The sequence below is a fragment of the Carcharhinus amblyrhynchos genome, chromosome 2 (genome assembly GCF_965287045.1).
Source record: "Carcharhinus amblyrhynchos chromosome 2, sCarAmb.v2.hapA, whole genome shotgun sequence".
In the NCBI taxonomy this organism is placed as follows: Eukaryota; Metazoa; Chordata; class Chondrichthyes; order Carcharhiniformes; family Carcharhinidae; genus Carcharhinus; species Carcharhinus amblyrhynchos.
Window position 1 is genome coordinate 100,839,922 of NC_137325.1, and position 25,207 is coordinate 100,865,128.

Sequence of the window (25,207 nt, forward strand, 5' to 3'; positions counted from 1 at the left end):
ACGCGTCATATTAATACCTTCAATCTCCTTCATCAAGTTTTTGAGGGTTCATACGCTCCTCTCAGCTTCTTCATTTGCCAGAGAATATTGAGACAAGCCAATCTCCTAAATTAATCTGTATTCCTTCACAACACTTGGGAATAATTTGTTAACTAACTGCAGACCATTATCAGACACTGCAATGTCTGAAAGCTGTGTTCTGTACATTCCCCTCAATGATTGAGCAATTGCTTCCATTCTATTGCTGTGCAGTCTGTTCACTTCAATCCACCTTGTGCAGTAATCAATGACAGTAAGAAATATCTTAACTTTAAGATCAAATAAATCCATCCCCAAGCTCTACACAGCCTTGATGAAAAAGTAGAAGGTGATGGTCACTCTTATTACTCTTGGCTGTTCACTACACATGTAATACAATTTGAAATAATTTATCTGATAGAACAAGTAATGCCTGGCAACCAGACTGATGGCTGAGCTCGTGTCTGGCATTTTTCTATCTCTCGAGTAATGCTGGTGAAGAAAATCAAGTCCAGATGTTATCGGACTGACTGTACTGTCATTAAAAACTAGGAGGTGCCAGGCAAAAGGCGGGGAATTATAGGCCTGTTAGTTTAACGTCTGTTGTAGGTAAAATGTTAGAATCCGTCATCAAGGAGGAAATAGCGAGGCATCTTGAGGGGAACTGCTTGATAGAGCAGACGCAGCACGGTTTCCTTAAAGGGAAGTCGTGTCTGATAAATTTACTGGAGTTCTATGAGGATGTGTCTAGGGCGGTGGATCGAGGAGAGCCGGTGGATGTGGTCTTTCTGGATTTTCAGAAGGCGTTTGACAAGGTACCTCACAAGAGGATATTACAGAAGGTCAGGGGGCATGGAGTTGGGGGTAGGGTGTTAGCGTGGATAGAGGACTGGTTGTCAAATAGGAGGCAGAGAGTGGGGGTCAACGGGTGCTATTCGGATTGGCGGATGGTGACTAGTGGAGTGCCCCAGGGGTCGGTGCTGGGGCCTCAGCTATTTACCATTTATATAGATGATCTGGAGGAGGGAACCGAGTGTATGGTGTCGAAATTTGCTGATGACACCAAGATTGGTGGAACGGCAAATTGTGCGGAGGGTGGGGAGAGTCTACAGAAGGATCTAGATAGGCTGGGCGAATGGGCCAGGAAATGGCAAATGGAATTTAATGTTGGCAAGTGCGAGGTGGTCCACTTTGGTAGGAATAATGGTAGGAAGGATTATTACTTACGTGGAGAAAAACTGCAGCAGGCGACGGTGCAGAGGGACCTCGGGGTCCTTGTGCATGAGTTGCAAAAACCCAGCTTGCAGGTGCAGCAGGTGGTCAGGAAGGCGAATGGGATGCTGGCTTTCATCGCGAGAGGGATTGAATATAAAAGTAGGGAGGTCTTGCTGCGGCTGTATAGGGCATTGGTGAGGCCGCAGCTGGAGTAGTGTGTGCAGTTTTGGGCGCCGTACTTACGCAAGGATATTTTGGCCTTGGAGGGAGTGCAGAGGAGGTTTACTAGGCTGATGCCGGAGTTGAGGGGGTTGAGCTATGAGGAGAGGCTGAATAGATTAGGCTTGTACTCGTTAGAGTTTAGAAGAATGAGGGGAGATCTCATTGAGACGTATAAGATGATGAATGGGATGGATAGGATAGAGGTGGAGAGACTCTTCCTGCTCAGAAAGGATAGTAGGACTAGGGGGCATAGCCTCAAGATAAAGGGGGAGGCGGTTTAGAACAGAGTTGAGGAGGAACTTCTTCACTCAAAGGGTGGTGAATCTCTGGAATTCTCTGCCCGTTGAAGTGGTGGAGGCTGCCTCGCTATATATTTTTAAGACGCGGGTTGATGGGTTTTTGATGAGAGAGGGGATTAAGGGTTATGGGGAGAGGGCGGGAATGTGGAACTGAGCCATGACAAATCAGCCATGATCTTATTGAATGGCGGGGCAGGCTCGAAGGGCTAGTTGGCCTACTCCTGCTCCTATTTCTTATGTTCTTATGTAATGATTGTGAGGTACTTTGCCTGTTTGAAGTACCGCCACAGTACTGTATTTTTAGGAGTATAGTCTGGTGATCCTTCCTGACTATATTTTCTTATCTGTCACCTTTCTGCTATCTTTTTTTAACTCCTGCAGCTATTTAGTAGCCAGTAGGTGTTGTGCAATGAGAGATGTAAAGCCTTCCATTTCCTTGATGAAATACAAATCTACCAGATTGGTTCCTTGAACTGGCATCCTCAAAAGTGCATCCACTGCCATACTTCCCTTTAATGTACTCCGTTATGGAGTCATACCTAATTAAACTCTGTCTGAAAATTTGGTTTCTAGACAATACTTTCACAATTGCTTTCATTTTCAAAGTGACGTAATGGCTTATGGTCTGAACCACAATCCCGATCACGTAGCCCCAGAATTTCTTGTATGCCCACATTGCTGCCAATACTTTCTTCTCAGTTGTAGTCTCTTTTCTCTGTACAGTTTTGTGAAGGGTAGGTCATGCCTCACAAACCTTAGAGTTCTTTTGAGAAGGTGACCAAAGAGGTGGATGAGGGTAAAGCAGTTGATGTGGTGTACACGGATTTCAGTAAAGCGTTTGATAAGGTTCTCCATGGTAAGCTACTGCAGAAAATTTGGAGGCATGAGATTGAGGGTGATTTAGCAGCTTGGATCAGAAATTGGCTAGCTGCAAGAAGACAGACGGTAGTGGTTGATGGAGTTCAGTTGCTATTGGCGTACCGCAAGGATCTGTTTTGGGGCCATTGCTGTTTGTCATTTTTATAAATGACCTGGATGAGGGCATAGAGGATGGTTTAGTAAATTTGCAGATGACACTAAAGTCGGTGGAGTTGTGGATGGTGTGGAAGGGACACAGATAAGCTGCAGAAGTGGGTTGAGAGGTGACAAATGGAGTTTAATGCAGAGAAGTGTGAAGTGATTCACTTGGATGGAGTAACAGGAATACAGAGTACTGGGCTAATGGTAAGATACTTGGTAGTGTGGATGAACAGAGAGATCTTGGTGTCCATGTGCATAGATCCCTAAAAGTTGGCACCCAGGTTGATAGGGTTGTTAAGAAGGCGAATGGTGTGTTAGCTTTTATTGGTATAGGAATTAAGTTTAGGAGCCAGGAGGTCAGGTTGCAGCTGTACAAAACTCTGATGCGGCCGCATTTGGAGTATCGCATTATAGCAAGGATGTGGAAGCATTGGAAAGGTTGCAGAGGAGATTTACCAGGATGTTGCCTAGTGTGGTGGGAAGGTCTTATGAGGAAAGGTTGAGGGACTTGAGGCTGTTTTTGTTAGAAAAAATGTGAAGAGGTGACTTAATAGAGGCATATAAGATGTTCAGAGGATTAGATAGGGTGGACAGTGTGAATCTTTTTCGTCAGATGGAGATGGCTAGCATGAGGGGACATAGCTTTAAATTGAGGGGTGATAGATGTCAGAGAGTTGTAAGAGCGTGGAATGCCCTGCCTGCAATAGTATTAGCTTTGTCAACATTAAGGGCGTTTAACTGGTCATTGGATAAAATATGGATGATATTGGAATAGTGTATGTTAGATGTGCTTTAGATTGGTTTCACAAGTCAGCGCAACGTCAAGGGCCAAAGGGCCTGTACTGCGCTGTAATGCTGTATGTATCTGAGAGTTTTATATCAAGTTTTATATCATTTACAGATTTTGGAATTGTGGCCTAGGTCATTAGTAGGGGCTCTAATACTGGGGCACTCCACTACACATTTTCCTCCAGTCTGACAAACAGCATTAATGACTACGTTCAGTTTCCTGTCACTCAGCTCATTTCATATCCATGTTCCTACTGTGGCTTTTATTGTGTGTGGCCTAACTTTACTCATTAGTCTGTTGTGCAGCACCATACCTAATGCTTTTTGGAAGTCCATGTCCACCACATTAACCTCACCTACCTCATCAAAACTCCCTGTTACCCGATTAAAATGCTCCAAGTTAGTTAAACACAATTCGCCCTTTAAAAATCCACACTAACTTTTCTTAATTAACACGTATTTGCCTAAGCGACTATGAATTTTATTCCACTTTAATTTTTTCTAACAACTTGTCCATCCCCCAAGTTAAACTGACTGAACTGTAGTTGTTGGATTTATCTTTACACCCTTTTTTGAACAAGGGTGTAACATGTGTAATTCTTCAGATCAAGGACAGCTGGATAATTATGGCCAGTGCCTCAGGATTTTCCACTGTCACTTTCCTGAGGAAAGCCAAGTGAGACGCACTTGGCTGCATCTCATCCAGTCCTGATGTCTTATCCACATTACCCATAAACAGTCTACCCAGCCTTCCAGTGTCTGAACTACCTCATTTTTCAACATGAATCATCATCTTCATTGCTAAAAACAAATGCAAAGCATTCATTTAGTACCTCAGCCTGGCCCCTGCCTCCATGCGTAAATCCTCTTTATGTCCTTAATCGGCTCTATTCCTCATTTTATCTTTTACTATTTATGTGCCCATGTACAGTTACGAGTGGTGTGCCTCAGGGATCTGTTTTGGGGCCACTGTTGTTCGTAATTTTTATTAATGATCTGGATGAGGGTATAGTTGGGTGGATTAGTAAATTTGCTGATGACACCAAAATTGGAGGTGTGGTAGATTGTGAGGAAGGGTGTCATAGTCTGCAGGGAGACTTAGATAGGTTGCAGAGCTGGGCCGAGAGGTGGCGGATGGAATTTAATGCGGAGAAGTGTGAGGTAATTCACTTTGGTAGGAGCAACAGATGTGTCGAGTATAGGGCTAACGGGAGGACTTTGAATAGTGTGGATGAACAGAGGGATCTAGGTGTGTGTGTACATAGATCCCTGAAAGTTGGGAATCAAGTAGATAAGGTAGTTAAGAAGGCGTACGGTGTCTTGGCGTTTATTGGTAGGGGGATTGAATTTAGGAGTCGCAGTGTAATGTTGCAACTGTACACTACTCTAGTGCGGCCGCACTTGGAGTACTGTGTGCAGTTCTGGTCCCCGCATTACAAGAAGGATGTGGAGGCGTTGGAGAGGGTGCAGAGGAGGTTTACTAGGATGTTGCCTGGTATGGTGGGGAGGTCCTATGAGGAGAGACTGAGGGATTTAGGGTTGTTTTCGTTGGAAAGAAGGCGGCTAAGAGGGGATCTTATTGAAACATATAAGATGATTAGAGGTTTAGATAGGGTGGATAGTGATAGCCTTTTTCCTCGGATGGAGAAAGCTAGCACGAGGGGGCATGGCTTTAAATTAAGGGGGGGTAGCTACAGGACGGATGTCAGGGGTAGGTTCTTTACCCAGCGGGTGGTGAGGGATTGGAATGCCCTGCCTGCTGCAGTTGTAAATGCGTCTAGTTTGGGGGCGTTTAAGAGATCTCTGGATAGGTTTATGGACGAAAAGGGATTGGTATAGGCTAGTGGGTCATTGTTTTTGTAACTGGTCGGCGCAACATCGTGGGCCGAAGGGCCTGTTCTGCGCTGTAATGTTCTATGTTCTATGTTCTAAAACATTTAGACTCCCTTACCTTGTGAGCTGCCAGTCTCTTCTTATTTTCTCTTTTTGCTTCTCTTTTGTTCTTTTCTCCCCTGTGAACCTTCTCTATGCAGCCTGCTCTCTGTTGTGTTATCCAATTGACATTGGTCATAAGTGCAATTTTTCTGTTTCATCGTAACTCTTAACTCTTTCATCATACAGGAAGCTATGTGTTTAGTTGCCATACATTTCTCCTTTATGGATTATCCCTGATTGCCCTTGAACTCTATCTTTTGTAAAAGTAGCCCATTGTTTAGTTATAGTTTTGTCTGCCAGTGTTTGATCCCAATTTATCTGGGCCAGATCCCTTTTGGAAGTTGAATTCCTCTGTTAATTACTCTTGTGCTACATTATTCCTTGACATCTTCCATAGTCAACCTAAACCTTTTGATTTAATGATCATTATCCCATAAATGTTCTCCTACTGATGCCTGGTCCATCTCCTTCCCAAGAACCAGAACTGGCAGCACATTCCTTCTCATAGAACTGAAAACACATTCCTGTAGAAGAATTTCCTGAACACGCACTCAGAATTTGTCCCTTTTGCCCCTTTGCACTATTCGTATCCTAGGCTATACTTAGATAATTAAAGTCACCCATTATAATTGCTCAATAATTCTTGCACTTTTCTGAAATTTCTTGTAAATTTGTTCCTCTGTATCTTTTGCATTAATAGATGGCAAGTAACTAAACCAAGCAATGCTAGTGCTCCTCTTTTGGTTCCTTAGCTCCAGTTAAATTGATTCTGTCCTTGATCCCTCAGCTCACATTATCAGCTCCCCCCACTCACATTATCAGCCACTTCAGGCCTTGAACAGCAGGTTAGGTGTAAGGATTCGCATTTTAATCAGTAATCTCTAAACTGTCTGTGCTTTATATGCTCTGTCTGAGGCCAGAACTCTCCATTCACCTGACGAAGAGGCAGTCCCCTCGAAAGCTTGTGAGTATATTATCAAATAAATAGGTTGGACTAAAACCTGGTGTTGTCAGACTTTTTACTGTGTTTACGCCAGTCCAACGCCGGCATACCCACATCTTGATCCCTCAGCGCCAGAGAGAGAGAGAAAGTGTCACAATGATGTTCCTCTTAATAAATATGACCACACATCCTACTTTCTTTCCTCCTCTATTTTTTCTTAACACTTGTATCTAGGAGTATTTATTACCCAGTCCTGTCCTCCGTTGAGCGAGGTCTCCATTATCACCACAGTGCCACAGTTTCATGTGGTTATCTGCACATACAACTCATCAATCTTTACCACACTCCATGAATTCACATCCTTGCACAAAAACACTGGACTTTTACTTCCTCTCTTTTGGTGGACCCACTTAATACCTTACTATTTCGATGCTATCTGTGTCTCAATAATCTACTGACGTTCCAGGTTATTTTAAACCTTCCCCAGTTACACTAGCAAGTCATCCTGCAAGGGAATTGGTCCTGGCCCTGTTTAAATGTAGCCCATCTGAGGCGGTCCCATCTCTGCCAGAATTAATCAGTGTCACAGAAATCTAAACTCCTCCCTGCTGCACTCTCTCTAGCCACACATACGTCTGCTTTAACCATCTATTTCTGTACTCATTTAGGCAGGGTACTGGGAATGGTCCAGAGATGACAGTAGATGAAGGGGTGAAATAATGAATACATAATTTGGAACAAATCTACCTTAATTTGAGGCATGAAAAACTGACAGGAAAAGTAGTCTAACATCTTTAGTTAAAGATAGGACGGGATCACAGAAAGCAGCTTAAAACGTTGACAAAATGAACAATAAGCCTGAGCATTGTGCAGATTTTAGAATTCAACCAAGGAGGGCCAAGAAATCAATAAGAAAGAGAATACAAATGTAGATTAAGAAAAGGCATAAAAACAAACTGTAAATCTTTCCAGAGGGATGTAAATATAAAGAGATTAGTGAAAGTAAATGTGTGCCCATTGAAAGTAAAGAAAGATTGGTTACAATTCAGATTATATTTTTGAGAATGTAGCATTAAATTTAGGGTAAAAGAAAGGGTTATGTGACCTGTTCAGCTGTCTGCCTGACAGTAAGCCCCTTTTCTCTCCCCTGCTTCCCCTTTTCCACATTCTACTGCTATCTCATCTTTATCCCACCCCACCACCCCCCCAACATCTTCATCTGTTATAATTTACAGCTCGTCTGCAGTTTTCCCCTTGTTTTTGTGGCTATGACTCACCTTTCATTCTCTCTCCCTGCAATATAAATATCTCCCACTTTCTATGCCTTTTAGCTTTGACAAAGGGTCATCAGGATTCAATGCCAGCTTTTTTCTCCCCTTACAGATGCTGCCAGACCTGCAGAGAATTTCCAGCACTTTCTCTTTTGGTTTCAGATTCCAGCATCTGCAGTAATTTGTTTTTATCAGTAAGCCCAGGTGGTCTGATTGTTAGAGATCATAGGAAAACTTGGATTGTTTTACCAAGTAGAAGATGTAAGGTATTTAGGTTTGTAGACAATGGCATGTGTCTCTGAGTTTAAAATGAATAGACTCTGAGTCTCACAAGTCCCAGAAATATATTGTAAATATCTGTTTACAAACAATTATTCTGCAAAATGTCCATTTACCTCTAAGGGAGTTGGGGTCATGGATAGGTAATTAGCATTTCTAACTAGATCATGGCTGATGTGTTTCACATTATCATGGAGAATAGGACAGGAGAAGCCAATTTTTTGATCAGGTTACAAGCTTCCCTACAAAATCATTGAATATCACAGGCAGGCAGAGGTTTGATGTGGTCAGCAGCAAAAATTAATTTGTGAAATACCATAGGCAGAAGTAGGAGGATTCTTGGGAATGTGTCCTGGCATGGCGAGGAAGAAGAATTCTTATCAAAATAGCTTTGCTGCTGGTTGTGGATTTAAAAGAAATATATTTTCCAAAAATTGACTAAAGCACCTGGAGATAGTCACACAAAAGTTACTACTTCATGAAACGGGAATACAAGAATACGTGCGCTGGGAGCAACAGTGGACTGTTTGCTAAAAGGACTGCAATTCCATGGAGAGTGCAATAGATGATAAAAATATAAGGAGAGCACCATTTTCTGTGGTTTAAAATACAAGTTGCTTGCAAACAAAGTGTTTAGTTGTGTTTTCTTTGTCATTAATTACAGTAAAAGTTTTAAAATGTGAAATCTTGTCATATAACTTTTTCCAGCTCATAATTAGAAGTTGAAATTTCTTTAAAAGTTATTGGTTCCTATGGAAATAACAACGAGGTGAAATGTTAATGGGGAATGAGGGTCTGATGGAGATGTTGAAAAAATATTTTGTATTTGTCTTCATAGTAGAGAACACAAAACATGATCCAGAAACACTGGAAAACAAGGGGGCTGGAGAGAATGAGGAATTTGAGAATTATAAGAAAGCATGAGAAATTAATGAGAGTGCTGGTTGGTTGACAGCATTCTGTCTCGTAAGCTGATGGTTTAATGCTGTGGTTGTCAACTGAGTTAAACATTGCCCGCCTGGTGTGGCTCAGAAGCCCTACTTTTCGCTGCGGAAGAAGACTATGGGCTGAGAACGTGCAGGATTTGTTGGCCTCTGTTCTCTCTGGGCTCTCTTTAGTCAGCTAAGCTTTTCATTTTTGCTCTCCTCTTTCAATGCCCTTCCAAACAGTTAGCCTGTAGAGGGGACAGCCATCTGCAGCTATCTCCCAGCTGTTGGTGTCAATGTTCAACATCTTCACATTTTGTTTGCAGGTATCCTTGTCGCAGAGGTATGGCCACCAGAAAGTCTCTTGACCCAGTGGCCAGTTCATTGTCTTTGTCATAGTCTTTGGATATACAGCTGAGCCAGCACAGACATCATTGGCTTAATATTGGTGATAGAATTGGCACATTTCAGGACCTCTGGGTTGACCTTGTCCTGCCAAGAGATGCCAAGGATCCATGAAGGTGGAAACTATTCAGCCTTTTCTCCTGCAGAGCATATATTGTCCACATCTCACCAGTGTAAAGGAGTGTGCTGAGTATGCAGGCTTGGTGGACTTGCAGTTTGATATTCTCAGACTGCTGTGGCTCTCCACTGTCTTACTTGGCTTGGAAATAGCTGCAGTTTTTGTGATGTGTGCGCTGATTTTAGCAGCAAGTGACAGCTCCCATTGACTTTGGAGCCGAGATGTGTGAAGTTATCAACAATCTCTATTGCCACATCACCATCTATCAGCATTGACAATGTCCTGAATCCTGACATTTCTCTTCCCGATGGTCAAACCAAACTTTATGGGGTGAGCCTGTCCATTTGCTGCTGAATATGTTCCTTGCTATGAATAAAGAACAAAAACAGCCTGGGAAACAGGCCCTTCGGCCCAACAAGCCCATGCCGCCATTTTAACATTACCAGTCCCCCCTCCACCCACGACCCTTATCTACGCTCATGGCATTCCACATTGAGGGAAAACTAATTTAGGGACAATTTATTACCTCCAATCAGCCTAATAGCACATCTTTGGGGTATGGGAGGAAACCGGAGCACCCGGAGAAAACCCACACAAGCACGGGGAGAATGCACAAACTCCCACAGATACTGGCCCAAATCCATGTGTCTGCACAGCAAACAGTGATAGTCACTGAGCTACCGTGTTGCCCAGCATCTGGTCCAGTTTAAGCGCACACTAACGACATGAAGTACTAGGCTATTCTCGAACATCCAAGAGCAGCCCTACCTAGTACAACCCATCGCCTGTATGCCCCTCGTTGGACAACAAGGCGCACCGACTTAAAACCTATGGAATGTGGCATCATCATCATAGAGCAACTTTCTGATGGTAATTAACAAGTTTTTTGGACTTAATGACTTAATTCCTAGGGCTTTAAAAGAGAAAGATGCAAAGTTGTCACCTTCCAGGTTTCCTTGGATTTTAGAACAGTTCCCAAGGATTGGAATGTAACAAACATGTTTCAATACTTAAGAAAGGAGGAAGATAGAAAATGGAAATTAAAAAAAAGATTTAGCATTAAAGCTAATCGCATTTGACAAATCTGTTATTGACAGATGCTGAAAATCTGAAATTAAAAACAGCAATGTTTGAAATAATCAACAGGTCAGGCAGCATCTGTGGAGATGAAAGGCCACAGATCTGGAATGTTAACTCTATTTTTCTCTCCACAGATACTGCTGACCTGTGTATCTGCAATGTTTTCTGTTTTATTTATGACCAATCTTTTATTTTGAGGATATAATTAGAAGGAGGGATTAAGTAGAACCAGTGGATGTTGTGTATTTAGAATTTAAAAAAAAGGCACCACATAAGTTGTTGCGCAAAATTAGCACTTGAAATTTTGAGTAATATATTGGTATGGATTGACATTTGGTTAATGGACAGAAAACAGACGGGACATTTTTGGGTTGGCATGCTGTATTTAGTGGGGTAGCATAGGAGTCACTACTGGGGCCTTGGCTGTTTATAACTTATGTTAATGACTTGAATGAGGGGACTGAGTGTAGCACATCCAGTTTTGCTGACAATACAAAGTTGAATGGAAAGGTAAATGCTAAGTGCAAATCAAAGAGGCTACAGAGGAATATTGACTGGTTGGTGAGTGGCAGATGGCAGACAATGAAGCAAAGTGCAAAATATCGAGTTTGATAGGATCAAAGCAGAATATATTTCATGTGACAAATGTACATTGCAGTCCCTATTCAGTGAATCACCAAGTTAACTTGCAAGCTCAGCAAGCAATTAGGAGGGAGGTTAGCTGGATCAGGCAATAAGAATACTGCTACTGTGTGCGTAATTGTTGAACCCCCACCAAGTGTCTTGCATATAATTTTGATCTTCTTGGCCAAGGAAAGACATTGTTGCACTCAAGAAAAGGCAAGTAAGGTTCACTAAACCGGCACCTGTGGCAAGCGGATTGTCTTAGGAGGAGAGATTGAGTAGATGAGCCTTATTTTGCCAGGAGTCTAGTTGAATGAGAAGTGAATCCATTATAACACACAAAATTCTTCAGAGTCTTGACAGGATGGATGCTGAGAAAATGTGTTCCCTGGCTGGGGAATCAAGAAGATGGGTTCACAATCTCAATAAAGGATTGACCATTGAAGCCTGAGATAAAGTGAACTTTCTTTACCCAAAGAGCTGTGAATTTTTGTAATTCTCCACCCCCAGAAGATCTCTGTTCACAAACAGAACTCCCAATCACCTGATGAAGGAGCAGTGCTCAGAAAGCTTGTGGCTTGTGCTACCAAATAAACCTGTTGGACTTCAACCTGGTGTTGTGAGACTTCTTACTTAGAGAATAGCAGAGCAGACTCTAGGGGCCAAATGCCTTCTCTAGCCCCTGCTTCTGACATTTCCAAATGTGGAAAATTCAAAGAAGATTTTACCTACGGATAAGTGAAATGATACACAATTACAATGAAAAGTACTGATTCCAGCCACAATCCAGTTAGGTATGGTGGATGTGCATGGAAGATGTAATGTATTTCAGAGAACTTGCACTGAACACAGTATAGTAAATTATGCATGATGTCACCGGAAGTAGCATCACTGATCACTACAGCTGGTAACTATCCAGAATACAGAAGTAGCCCATACTGAACATACCTTGTTAGTGAAGCTCCCTTAGTTTGTCAGCCTCCGTGCCTCCGAGCAACAATCCTGCAGCCAAAACAGCAAGGAGTCTGTGTCAAGGAGTTAAGTGTGTACCAATAGTAGCTTTAATATAGTTTCAGTAAATAAGTATAATTAATGCTTATTACATTATTATATATTTTTAGGTTGACACGTCCATTCAAGAAACTAAGAATGTAATGACTGTATTGAAGATTATTCTTTCTCTTTGTTACAAACTATTAAAAAAGGTAAGATATCAATAACCTGAAACAAATCATCTCACAAAATTAAATGCATGGATCAAAAGATCTATCAACTGCAAACAAAATAGCTAATTGACAGATCATGGCCTGTATATCAGTAATGAAGCAATTCAATATGAAAATTGAAGAATGAATCTTTGTATGAAATCAGTGTTGTTGAAATCTAAAATGTTGTAATACTGTTGATGCTGGAAATCTGAAATAAAAATAGAAAATGTTGGAAACACACAGTACTAGTCTAATGAAGGGTTGTGGACCTAAAGAATTGGCCTCCAGTCCCACGCATTGGAAGTACTCTGCACCTTAGACAAAATTGTACCAAAGCTCTGATTGTGGAAGTCCCGTCCCAGAACCTTTCACCTGCATTGCTGCCAGGGTAGGATTAGGAGTGGATTGTAGTTTGCAGATATGTAGTTCTGAGGCAGCTGCACATGTTAAAGTGGCAACTGCCTTCACACAGGTGCAGTTTTTCATTAGCAAGACATGTAAATTGTGAATTGCAGGCTTTAGCAAAATGCCTAAAACTGAAGGAGTTATTTGAAGAGATCGGATGGCTGTTGCGGTTGTTAAAAGTGGACGTGATTGTGCATAAAAAGTGGATGAACTCAATGGAACTGTTCAAACATTTAAATCCTGCATTCTTTAATTTTTTCAATGAAAGAAAAGGGCCTGCAGTTGAAAAAAATCAGTGCCACAATTTCATCAATTTCTGTTGATATAAATGTGAGATTTATCATAGGATGAGTGCTACCTGACAGATTTTGTAACCTATCCTTATCGCTGTCCATTTGTAACATCACAGTTTAATTGACAATTCCACGTGATTTCAAAATTTTTGACGTAGGGCTTTGAATACACTCTTGTTCGCATAATGGATTACTTGCTTACATGAAAGTTTGTTTTAATAATCGATTAAGTACTTGAAAGAATTTAACCACTAAATGAGCTTTTATCTATGAATGGCCTTTCATAACATAATAAACTCATCAATAGACATTGAGAACTTTATTTTCTTTTAGCATGAGTTCTGAAGGCTGCCCATGTCGGTTCCTTGGTGAGTTGGAATGGTCATTGTAAGTGTAAATAATATGTGGGAGTCTTGGGTTGGCATGAGTTCACACTAAGTAGGCGCAGGGGCTACAAAGGACCATGGAAGATGGGTAAACAGATATAGATTGGAATAAGGTGCCATGGGAGTTGATGGGGATATGAATGGGGAGTGTATGGGTGTGAGTGTTTAGAGGGTTACTTTTGGTCTTATTGCTTTTTTTACAGCTGCAACACAGTCCCAGAGCACCAAGCTGGACCTTTTAAACAGCTTGCCATGGTGCCCTTGGCAGCCCCTGTGACTGCCTCTGATCCTTTTTGGGACTGACAGGACTGACTCTTGATAACAGTTGCACCACCAGAACATAAATCCAAAAATGCAAGATACTTTCTCCAAGTCAGATTTGCAGAGTTGGAAAATTTCCCAAATGTGCATTCCCAACCTGGAAGTGAAAATTTGGCTCATTAACTATTTCTGTCCACAGATGCTGTCTGAGCTGCTAAATGTTTCCAGCATTTTCTATTTTATTTCATAATTGGGATGATTGGCATATGAATTCTATGTAAAACTAATTTGGTTCAGTGTCAGAAGATTGTGGGTTCAATCTGCTTTACTGAATTGAGCACCAAATCACAACTGATCTTTTAGTGCAGTACTGAGGGAGTGCGGTATTGTCAGAAGTGCCATTTCTTTCAAATTACCTTTAACCAAAGTCTAGCCCACTTGTTCACCATCAAAACCGATTCATTGGTCACCTCGTGACTACCTGAGTTGTGTTTTTGAAATGCCGTCGCTTGCTATATAGGTATATTAGCTGCAGCATTTACCTATGTAACAATTTGCTGCCCTACACATGTAATTTAGAGGCAGTGAGGAGTGGTCTTCCCATAACCAAAACAAAAATAGATAATAGATTAGCTAACCACTAACATTCACCAGGATCCTCCAGTCTCCAAATAATCAGAGACCAAATGTTTGAGCAAAGATGCCCATACATTTGGAACTCCGCAAATATTCTGAAGCACTGGCTGTGTCAGAATTGCCCAAGAAGTTTGAACTTCTGATGGGTAATTCCGCTACCCCTGAGAACTCTCCATAAGTGTGCCCGGCTTTGAGTTAGAACCAAAGACTTTGGACTGTTCTGCCTTATTTGCCTGAATAGTTACGCAGGAAATGTTGAATAGAAAAATCCAGTTGCTGTGAAACTAGAGAACTGCCTCCAGCTCTTTTTTTTGACTACTCTCATTGATCCCTCCGATCACTGCTGACTCTGCCGCCCATTCGCTCATACACTAAAGCTTTGAGACCTTGGTTGGTTTTGTGTGTGGTCAATGTTGGACACTGGTTCAATGCTGGCCAGAAGATTTAGCCCATTACTGTTTGTCAATTTTCTGTTTGCGAAGAATTAGATAATTTGAGGAGGAAAATTGCCTGTGACATTGGGAGACATAGTGATGGCTATTGTTCTTGTTCCAAGCAGTATGGGTGCTATTGTGATTTCTCTGTCGTCATGCAGAAATTTGGCTTTTCAGGAACTCCACTTTGTGATTTAAAAACTAAAAAAATGCAGTTGAACCTTGACAGCACTAAATTTAGCTGGCATTTATCTAAAAAAATGTCTACTAATGTGTAATAAAGCATTTAACATGTTTTTATTGACAGAATGTAAATTGTGGTTTTATATTTGGTTTAGTGGTCCTCCATGATTTGTAATTCTTTCTGTACCCTTTACAGTGTAAAATGGATCAGAAATTTATGGACTCTCCTCACGGCTGGAGAGGCAACCAGCTACAGACGGTTGCTAATGGCGAGAGCTTAGATGGAAAGAACACAGATACATTTGGTGTGAAATCTCTGGAAAGGCACATGGCAAACTTAACTTTCTTAGAAAGCAAATGATGGAAGAAGTTCTAAAGCGGTCATAACACTATATATATATATAAAAAAATTGTCACATGTACTGTAAAATCTGTGCAGTTCTAGCTGCAAGTTGTCAGCTCATAGTCCCTGTAACTAATGTTCGTTACATTTGTAGTACTTAATGTGGATGAAAACTGGTGTTATCCTGACAGATTCTGCCACTTGGAGATCTGAATGTTTCAGGCCTCCTATTTTAACTGTTTTTTTTCTTTGGCTCTGTAGTATCTTAAGTAACACTAATGGAATGGCTAATTTGGTTAAATATTTTCTCTGAAATGTGTTCATGCTGGATTTTCTTTTTCTTAGCCTGCTGATAGTTTATCTTGATCCCTTTGTGAATGTCTTACCGATGCAATTAGACTTTTCATGCTGCTATGGTTAAAAATGTGTAAGAGCATAACTGGATGTTACAGGTGTACATTATTGCTGTGTAAGGTAATTAAACCAAATTATTATATTTGCAGGCAGGCTATTGCAACAAACTTGATAACTTGGATGCATCCAAATCAAATAGGATGCACAACTGTCTTTTTTTTCCTCCCTCCTGCTTTTCCTAATGCTAGGTGTAATTTTTCAGGAGAAAAGCCCAAGCAACATTCTAGTTAAATTTGTACCCAAATAATGGGGACTGATCTTGGTTGTTCAAGTTTTCTGTTTCAGAATGTCGAGTTTGTTTATTTTTTCCCTACTACCTATAAATTAAAGCTCTTGATAATGAATATATTTTATTCTGAAAGTATTTCAAGTATTTTGCTTTTAAGAAAGAGAGCAATCAAACAGAGTACAAGAGTTTTAGAGAGCAGATGGTTGTACTGACTAGAATCTTTAATGATGTCCTGTTCCTCCATTTCCATCTTCCCCTGTGGATTCTGGCCTAATGTCACTATTTTTCTGGTGATTTTGATATGCAGTGCAGTGGGGTTGGAATGTTGGTGCATGAACCACTGGATATATTTAGTATAGAGAACTTCTACTGGATTTGTATTACCTGAAAAGGCAGTTTTTTATATTTCTCTGACAATTAACATGTAAAGTTATATTTTTTAAAATAAAATTCTAATTCGTTAATCTTCACTTTTTGTTTATTGTTTAATGAACTTCATGCACACAAAAGGGAGTACTTTTCATGCTGCTAATATAAATTTTAATCAAATTTGCTCTTTGTCTGAGATTAGGGGGTGAATTTTTCCATTCCACCTGCTCATAACGGCCGAAGGACGGATCATGGAAAGGTCCGTTGACCTCTGGTGGGATTTTCCGGTTTAGCTTTTATAGCTGATTCATGAAGAAAGTTTAAATAGATGCCTTGTATGTGCTTAACAGTGTTAGTGTTTACAGCATGTGTCATGATCGTCATTTGTCAAAAGAACTTTTCAATTTTTATGCCCCCTTGATGTCCATGGTGTTATTTGCTTTAACCTATATCAGAATTACTTCATTTTACTGAACCCTTTAAGATGTACTGAAAGATCTACATGCTCAATATAAGCTGTAATTAAAGACCAGGAATAGTAATGATAAAAATACTTTTCCATTGTCAGTAAAAATGCTCTGTTGTCTACCACAGAAAGATTATTTTGGAAATATCTCCAGGATCTTTCTGCACTTGGTCACTGCTCTTGGTAACCTTGTAAAAGTTTGAAGTTTTGATTTTAATTTGCCAGTGCAATATTTTCAACCAGTAGCTTTTTTTTCATTTTCATATTTGGTTTTACATTGAAGCATATAAATGTATCTCAAATATTTTTTGATTTGATTTATTCCGGTCATATGTATTGGTATATAGTGAAAAGTATTGTTTCTTGTATGAGCTACAGACAAAGCATACTGTTTTTAGAGAAGGAAAGGAGAGGGTGCAGAATGTAGTGTTACAATCATACCTAGGGTGTAAATGAAAATCAACTTAATGTAAAATAGGTCCATTCAAAGGTCTGATGGCAGCAGAGAAGAGGCTGTTCTTGAGTCAGTTGATATGTGTCCTCAGACCTTTGTATCTTTTTGTTGACAGAATATAAAAGTATGTCCAGGGTGTATAGGATCCTTGATTATGCTGGTTGCTTTGCCAAGACCGCAGAAAGTGTAGACCGAGTCAATGAATGGGAGGCTGATTTATGTGAAAGAGTGGGCTTTGTTCACAACCTTTTGTAGTTTATTGCAGTCTTGGACAGAGCAGGAACCATACCAAGTTGTGGTACACCGAGAAAGAATGTTTTCTATGGTGTATCCGTAAAAGTTGGTGATAATCATAGCAGATGTGCTGAATTTCTTTTGACCTGTTGTATGGAATCTTTATTTGCCCATGCCTCTTATTTGAGTTGCCCTCTAACATCACGTGATTTTTGGAAATGTTAAAGCTTTTCCACATTCAGTAAAGCTCTTGATTGATTTGTTGAAAAGAGTACCTAACACTAAACATTGAACCATGACTCAAATTCAAACACAATATTATGGTTGGACCTAGGCAGAAATTTTTCTGGAAACTTACTACTCAAAGATTTGCTTAACTGAATTAAGTTTGCATGATTCTATCAAAGTTTGTACTATGCAGAGAATGCTGCTTAAACTGTAGGTTCTGAAGGTGCCTTGGTACTGCCCATGTTTGAAATGGAGACTCACTAAAAGCTTTAAGATTTTTGATATTTGACCATGTTATTTCAATCTTAAGTGCAGTTGTTTGTGCTGCTTGATTTGACACTGATCAAGATCAACATTCCCACCATGTGCAATGGGAGGTAGTGGCTTGGCTGAATAAACTTTCCCATTGACTTCATTTAGAGTCAATGATTTTCTGCTGTAGTTCTTTGGGGAAACCGTGCCTACCACTGGAGCAGATGGCAGTCTTGCGAGCAAGACCAATAGATAAAGAAAAATGTAAGTGCTATAAATATACACCTGCAAGGAGAGTCATCGCTTCTAATGTTTGGGGTTTGGACCCTGTGCTCTGATGAATGAATGACGGTCAGCAGGGACTTTTGGGAAATCTCAGATTTCTGGCCACTCCAATTGTGCCAATTACTTTTGAGGGAAATCATTCACAGGATGTTACATGCATATACCGAAAATAATGGTGTGCTTTTGTTAGGGTTTAGAATGCACTGCCTGGGACAATGGTGAATATAGATTTTTGTTAGCAACCTTTAAAGGGAAATGGATAAATCCAAAGAAAAGTAGTACTCTGGGGAATTGAGCGTGGAGTAGGAATCATTTGCTGTTCAAAGAGCTGATATAGACTTTGTACCAAATGGCCTATTTTTTAATATAACATAGCAGCAAATGTGGTCATTCAGCCCATTATTCCTGTGTTGACCAATTTTGATGAGTACTGTGGTGATAGGGCTGTCTGGAACAGAAAACTGCAAACAAGAAGACTAATAGAAACAGGGCTTGTCTTTTCTGAGGGTAGAGGGGAGAAGCATGCTATTATTAGCACAGTACAAGGTTCTATCAAGTCTCCAAGCCTTTATTCCTGCCTCTTGTGTTCACATCCCCTCATCTTATAGAAGTCTCATCTATCAAGTACTTAACTGATTACAATTTGATTATCTTGTGCTTGTGCAACTGCTTTGAGTCACCTCAAAACAACACCATCAGCAGCCACCTGGTCTTAAAGATTCTGACCCACTTAAGAACATAAGAACATAAGAAATAGGAGCAGGAGTAGGCCATCTAGCCCTTCGAGCCTGCCCTGCCATTCAATAAGATCATGGCTGATCTGAAGTGGATCAGTTCCACTTTCCCGCTTTCTCCCCATAACCCTTAATTCCTTTGTCTGTCAAAAACCTATCTACCTGTGACTTAAATATATTTAGCGAGGCAGCCTCCACTACTTCAACGGGCAGAGAATTCCAGAGATTCACCACCCTTTGAGTGAAGAAGTTCCTCCTCAACTCCGATCTAAACTGCCCCCCTCTTATCCTGAGGCTGTGCCCTCTAGTCCTGCTGTCCTTTCTAAGCGGGAAGAATCTCTCTACCTCTACCCTATCCATCCCCTTCATTATCTTATACGTCTCTATAAGATCCCCCCTCATCCTTCTAAACTCCAACGAGTACAGACCCACTTTGCCATAGTAAGCATCTCCTGTTTAGTTCCTTTGCTTTTCTCAGCAAGAACTGTCCTCTGTCAGCACCTCACACAGTCACGTGTGCTAGCACAATCTTATTTCACCAGGAGCATCTACCTGACAACATCCAGAAGAGTCTACTCCATTCTATTTCCTCAATTCAAATTGCTTAACCCATAGTCAATTTATTAGTTTTGAAGTTACTCATCTGCAGTGTCTGTTACCCATGTACACTTACATCATGAGCGTCAGTTTCTGTTCTGGCCGAATGCATTTCTTTAATTTCTTTTGACAACATAAAATCTGTAATTTTATAATATTTTTACTAAATATTAAACGTTATACCAAATAAGAATTTTATAATCTAGTATTCTGAAACATTTGTCTTTTGATTATTTTAAGGATGTTATCAGAAGCAAATAAAATTATGGGCTGAGTACTTTTTTGATTTATATGTTCCCTGTAGCCCAGAATTTGATTTATACTATGCAGTACCAGTATCAATTATCCCCAGGTCAGCACAGCACAGACTAAGTGAACTCATTACGTGACCTCTGTCACCTGGAAGAACAAGGTAAGCAGATGCTTTGGAACACCACCACTTGCAAGTTCCTCTCCAAGTCACAGACCACCAGTTGTTCCTTCACCATTGCTGGGTCAAAGCCCTGGCACTCCCTCCCTAATATCACAGTGGGTGTACCTACACCACATGAACTGGAGCAAATCAAGTAGGTTGCTCATGACAATCTTATTGAGGGCAGTTCGGGATGGGCAATAAATGCTGTGAGACTCGCACAGTAAAAGAATAAAACAAAGTTACCAGTTATGAATGATCGTATTCTGCTTTCACTGAAATGCTAATTGCTATTTATGGCTGAAATTACTTATTTCTTTGTTAATATCAATGAGTTAACAGTTGCCACAGCAGATGTTAATAAAATCATAGCGCTGGTGTGTTTCATACTGATGTGAGGAATAAATCTGACCAAACCTCCAATTGTTAATATAAATTTGGTAGAAAGTTCAAAGTAAGCTTTCTCTCTAGATCTATAATCAAGTTCTTTTTTAAAACCAAGCAAAGTTATGCATAATTCATTCTTCAATTATATACTAAAACTAAATGATGTTGCCCCAGGAAGTGCTGACTGCCCAGATGCTCAGTTATGAATAATGGACAAGATGTTAGATACAGCATCCCATTAAATATGATTTCAATGCTGCACAATTTTGCTGGGAGAAATATAAAAGTTAAAAATTGTAAGTTTAGGATTCAACATAAACCTTATTTTAAAACTGTATCTTTTAATTGTTATTGTTTATAAATCAGTATAATTTCATCTGAGATTATAAACCTTAAGTCATCAGAATTTGAGTGCTGGTATTGCATTCAGCTGGTGAGTAAAATTAATTTAGGGTACAAAGGTGGGAAGAGAGATAGGAGGATGACTTGAATTATTTGAATATGGGGGCCTCATTGTGTATGAGTAAGTGAGGGTTGGTATGTATACGTGGAGATCTGAATCTGGGGTTCTGTATGTGCATATGAGTGCGGCGGGGTGGGGGGGTGCGTTGGGAAGAGTTGATAATACATTTAAAAATATTGGAATCCCTGTAGAACTGGAGGTTCTTAAGATCCATGTTGAGCCATTGTTAGGACAGAGTCCTATATTTTGCATCTAACTGCTAAATCTCACCCATGTATTTAAAGCTATAACCTGAATTCGACCTCCCCCCTGCCGAAAAAAATGTTTTTTTCCAGCTGTACCTTTAAATTCATAAACAAAGAGAGAGAATGGTTATTCTCAGGTGTGGGTATTAATGGGGAGATCGGTATTTATAGCACATCATTATTTCCACTAAGCAGATAGTGGGACTTTATGATAATTTGATACAACAGAGTGGTTTGTAAACACCATTAGAAGGCAGTTGAGATATTGCTGAGTGACAAAATGGAAATTGCAATAGGAAAACCAACCCAATAAAGTGTTAAAATTGCAGCTGGTGCAGTTGCCATGTCAAAAGTGCAATCAAGGGTGACATAGCAATAGGATGTAGAATTGTTTTACACCCCAAGGCTTGTATTATTGCAGAAGCCGGACCCATCATCATTAGTGAAGGAAAGTTAATTGAAGAACAAGCCCTTATTACGAACAGCTACCCGTAAAATGTCAGTCTCAACTGGAAGGTATTGAACCTGAAGTTATGACTATTGGAACAAGCAATGTATTTGAAATTGCCTGTCATTTGGAAGCTTTGAAGATAACAATGTAATTGAATCTGGAGCATTTAAATGTGATCCTAACCATTTGCTGCATTATTGGAACATGCTTCAAGTTAACTCCTGGGAAGTTGTTTCTGAGAACACTTATTTATGGGATTGACTGACTGTCTCTGTAGAGTGCAGTCAGAATAGCCAGTTGATGTTAAAAAGCTTGCGGAGATGGTCCAGGTCTTTCATGTAGGGAAGAGTGAAGAGGACTGCTTGGTAGACCTTGAGCTTGGTTTATAAACTCACCTTTCTATATTCCCATACTGAATAGCGAAGTAGTACAGGCATCTACCTGGCAATGTGGAAAATTGCTCATATGTCCTATGCACAAAAGAAAATAGCAGAACAAATTCAACTTAGCCAATTGCCACCCCATCAGTCGAGCCTTGATCACCAGCAAATGATAGAAGCAGGTCAGTGACAGTGCTATTAAACAGCATTTACTCAGGAAAAACCTGCTCACTCTTGCTTAATTTGCATTCAGCCAGGACCTTTCAGCTCCTGGCCTCATTACAGCCTTCGTTCAAACATGAACAAAAGAGCTGAAGTCCAGAAGTGAGGTGAGAATGACCGCATTGATACCAAGGGCTGCATTTGATTGAACCTTAGCAAAACTGGAATCAAGGGGAATCAGGAGGGAAATAATGAGGGGCATAGACGAGATAGATAGTCAATATCTTTTCCCAAAGGTAGGGACATCTAAAACTAGAGGCCATAGGTTTAAGGTATGAGGGGAGTTACAAAAATGTCCAGAAGGGCAATTTTTTCACACAGGGTGCTGAGTGTCTGGAACAAGCTGCCAGAGGTAGTAGTAGAGGCAGGTACAATTTGATCTTTTAAAAAGCATTTAGATAGTTACATGGATGTGATGGGTATAGAGGGATATGAGCCAAATGCAGGTAATTGGGATTAACTTAGGGGTTTAAAAAAATAAGAAGTGTCATGGACAAGTTGGGCCGAAGGGCCTGTTTCCATGCTGTAAACCTCTGTGAAAGCTTTCCACTGGTTGGAGTTGTAACTAGCACAAAGGAAGATGGTTGGGGTTGTTTGAGGTCAATCATCTCAGCTCTCAAGGACATCACTGCAGAAATTAGTAGTATCCAAGGTCCAATCCATGATGGAGGGCTTTGAGGCCAGCAATGTCCACGGGGGATGGGTGGGGGGACCGAGAGGCCAGTGATCTTTTTAGCTATTTAGCAATCTCCCAGAGATGTGCGCATGCCCAGGGTCCTGCTCATTGCCCCGATTTCAGCCTCTTCAGTGGGAATAGGTCCTGCCCCATGATTTTTAACGTTAATCACAGCAGTGGCCTCTGCAATGCACAGAGAAAAATGCTGGAAAAACCATTTGACACTTAGGTTTCTTTTGGAAAATTCCAGGCAGAATGCAGACGAGCCAGGACTGTTAGAATTATAAAAGCAAAAGAGTTTCAGTACAGTCCAAGTTTTAGAAAAAGTACTACAACTAAATAAGGAAACCCTTGGGGTGGCATGGTGGCACAGCGGTTAGTACTGCTGCCTCATAGTGCCAGAGACTAGGATTCGATTCCTGGCTTGGATCACTGTCTGTGTAGAGTCTGCATGTTCTCCCTGCGTCCGTGTGGATTTTGTCCTGTTGTTCTGGTTTCCTCCCACAGTCCTAAAGACGAATGGTTAGGTTCATTGGCCATGCTCAATTTCCCTCAGTATACCCGAACAGGTGCCGGAGTGTGGCAACTCAGGGATTTTCACAGTAACCTCATTACAGTGTTAATGTAAGCCTACTTGTGACACTAATAAATAAACTTAAAATATTACTATCTTTATTTGTGTTGGTATTCTAACTGACCACATTAGCTAATAAAGGAGCTCGTGAGAAGATAAAAAAGCAGCTGCCAAAAGAAAAAAAGTAGTCTTCCAGAAAGCTTCACGAAGAATCCTCAAAAAAAAATTGATCCCTGATGAACTATTCACATTATGATAATGACTTTCCAGGTTTTCCTACCACTAAACCACAGTTTATTCAAGTTTCCTAAACAGAAAATGCTGGAAAATCTCAGTAGTTCTGGCAGCATCTGTATGGAGAGAAAAGAGCTGCCGTTTTGAGACCAGATGACTTTTTAGCAAATCTTTGACGTAAGGTCATCTGGACTCAAAACGTCAGCTATTTTCTCTCCCACAGATGCTGCCAGACCTGCTGAGAATTTCCTGCATTTTCTTTCGGTTTCAGATTCCAGCATCTGCAGTAATTTGTTTTTATCCAATTTGTATAGTTAAATTTAACCAGTGCTATTAATTATATATTGCTGGACCATGGTGTGGGTCATAGAGGTTTACAGCATGGAAATAGGCCCTTCGGCCCAACTTATCCATGCTGCCCTTTTCTTAAACCCCCCCAGGCCAGTTCCAATTGCCTGCATTTAGCTCATATCGCTCTATACCCATCCTACCCATGTAACTGTCTAAATGCTTTTTAAAAGACAAAATTGTACCCACCTCTACTGCTACCTCTGGCAGCTTGTTCCAGATGTCACCACCCTGTGTGAAAATGTTGCCCCTCTGGACACTTTTGTATCTCTTCTCCTTCTCACCTTAAACCTACACCCTCTAGTTTTAGATTCCCCTACTTTGGGAAAAGATATTGACTATTTAGCTGATCTACGCCCCTCATTATTTTATAGATGTCTCTAAGATCACCCCTCAGCCTTCTACGCGCCAGAGAAAAAAGTCCCAGTCTGTTCAGCCTCTCCTTCTAACTCCATCCATCAAGTCCCAGTAGCATCCTAGTAACTCTTTTCTGCACTCTTTCTAATTTAATATCCTTTCTGTAATAGAGTGACCAGACCTGTACACAGTATTCCAAGTGTGGCCTTACCAAAATAAGATGTCCCAACGCCTATATTCAATGTTCTGACCAATGAAACCAAGCATACTGAATGCCTTCTTTGCCACTCTGCCTACCCGTGACTGCACTTTATGAACGTACCCCAGATCACTTGGCTCTGTAATTTGCCCTAACACTCTACCATTAACTAAGTCCTGCCCTGGTTCAATCTACCAAATTGCATCACCTCGCATTTGTCTAAATTAAACTCCATCTGCCATTCATCAGCCCACTGGCCCAATTGATCAAGATCCCATTGCAATCCGAGATAACCTTCACTGTCCACTATGCCATCAATCTTGGTGTCATCTGCAAACTAACTGTCTCCTATATTTGCATCCAAATCATTAATATAAATGACAAATAACAGTGGACCCAGCACTGATCCCCGAGGCACACTGCTGGTCATAGGCCTCCAATCTGAAAAACATTTCTCCACACCCACTCTCTGGCTTCTGTGAAGAAGCCAATTTTGTATCCATTTGGCTACCTTGCTCTGGATGCCATGAGATTTAATCTTGTGCAACAACCTACTATGTGGTAGCTTGTTAAAGGCCTTGCTAAAATCCACATAAACAACATCAACTGCACTGCCCTCATTTATGCACTGCCCTCATTTACCTTCTTGGTTACCCCTTCAAAAAAACTCAAATTTGAGAGACACGATTTTCCATTCACAATGT

General features: G+C 40.7%; 1 protein-coding gene and 1 pseudogene across 3 annotated transcripts in view; both read left to right on the forward strand.

The window, feature by feature from the left end:
- ctnnal1 (catenin (cadherin-associated protein), alpha-like 1) overlaps positions 1 to 16,360 on the forward strand; it is a 323,714-nt gene extending 307,354 nt beyond the window's left edge. For all 3 annotated transcript variants that reach the window (XM_080209873.1, XM_080209882.1, XM_080209892.1), the window contains exons 18-19: positions 12,266 to 12,349; positions 15,147 to 16,360. In XM_080209873.1, coding sequence (XP_080065999.1) covers positions 12,266 to 12,349; positions 15,147 to 15,311 — 249 coding nt within the window. In that variant the 3' untranslated portion in view covers positions 15,312 to 16,360. The remainder of the gene's footprint in view (positions 1 to 12,265; positions 12,350 to 15,146) is intronic.
- Positions 16,361 to 21,342: 4,982 nt separating this feature from the next.
- LOC145361322 (dynactin subunit 6 pseudogene) lies at positions 21,343 to 21,806 on the forward strand (annotated as a pseudogene).
- The last annotated feature ends 3,401 nt before the right edge of the window (positions 21,807 to 25,207 follow it).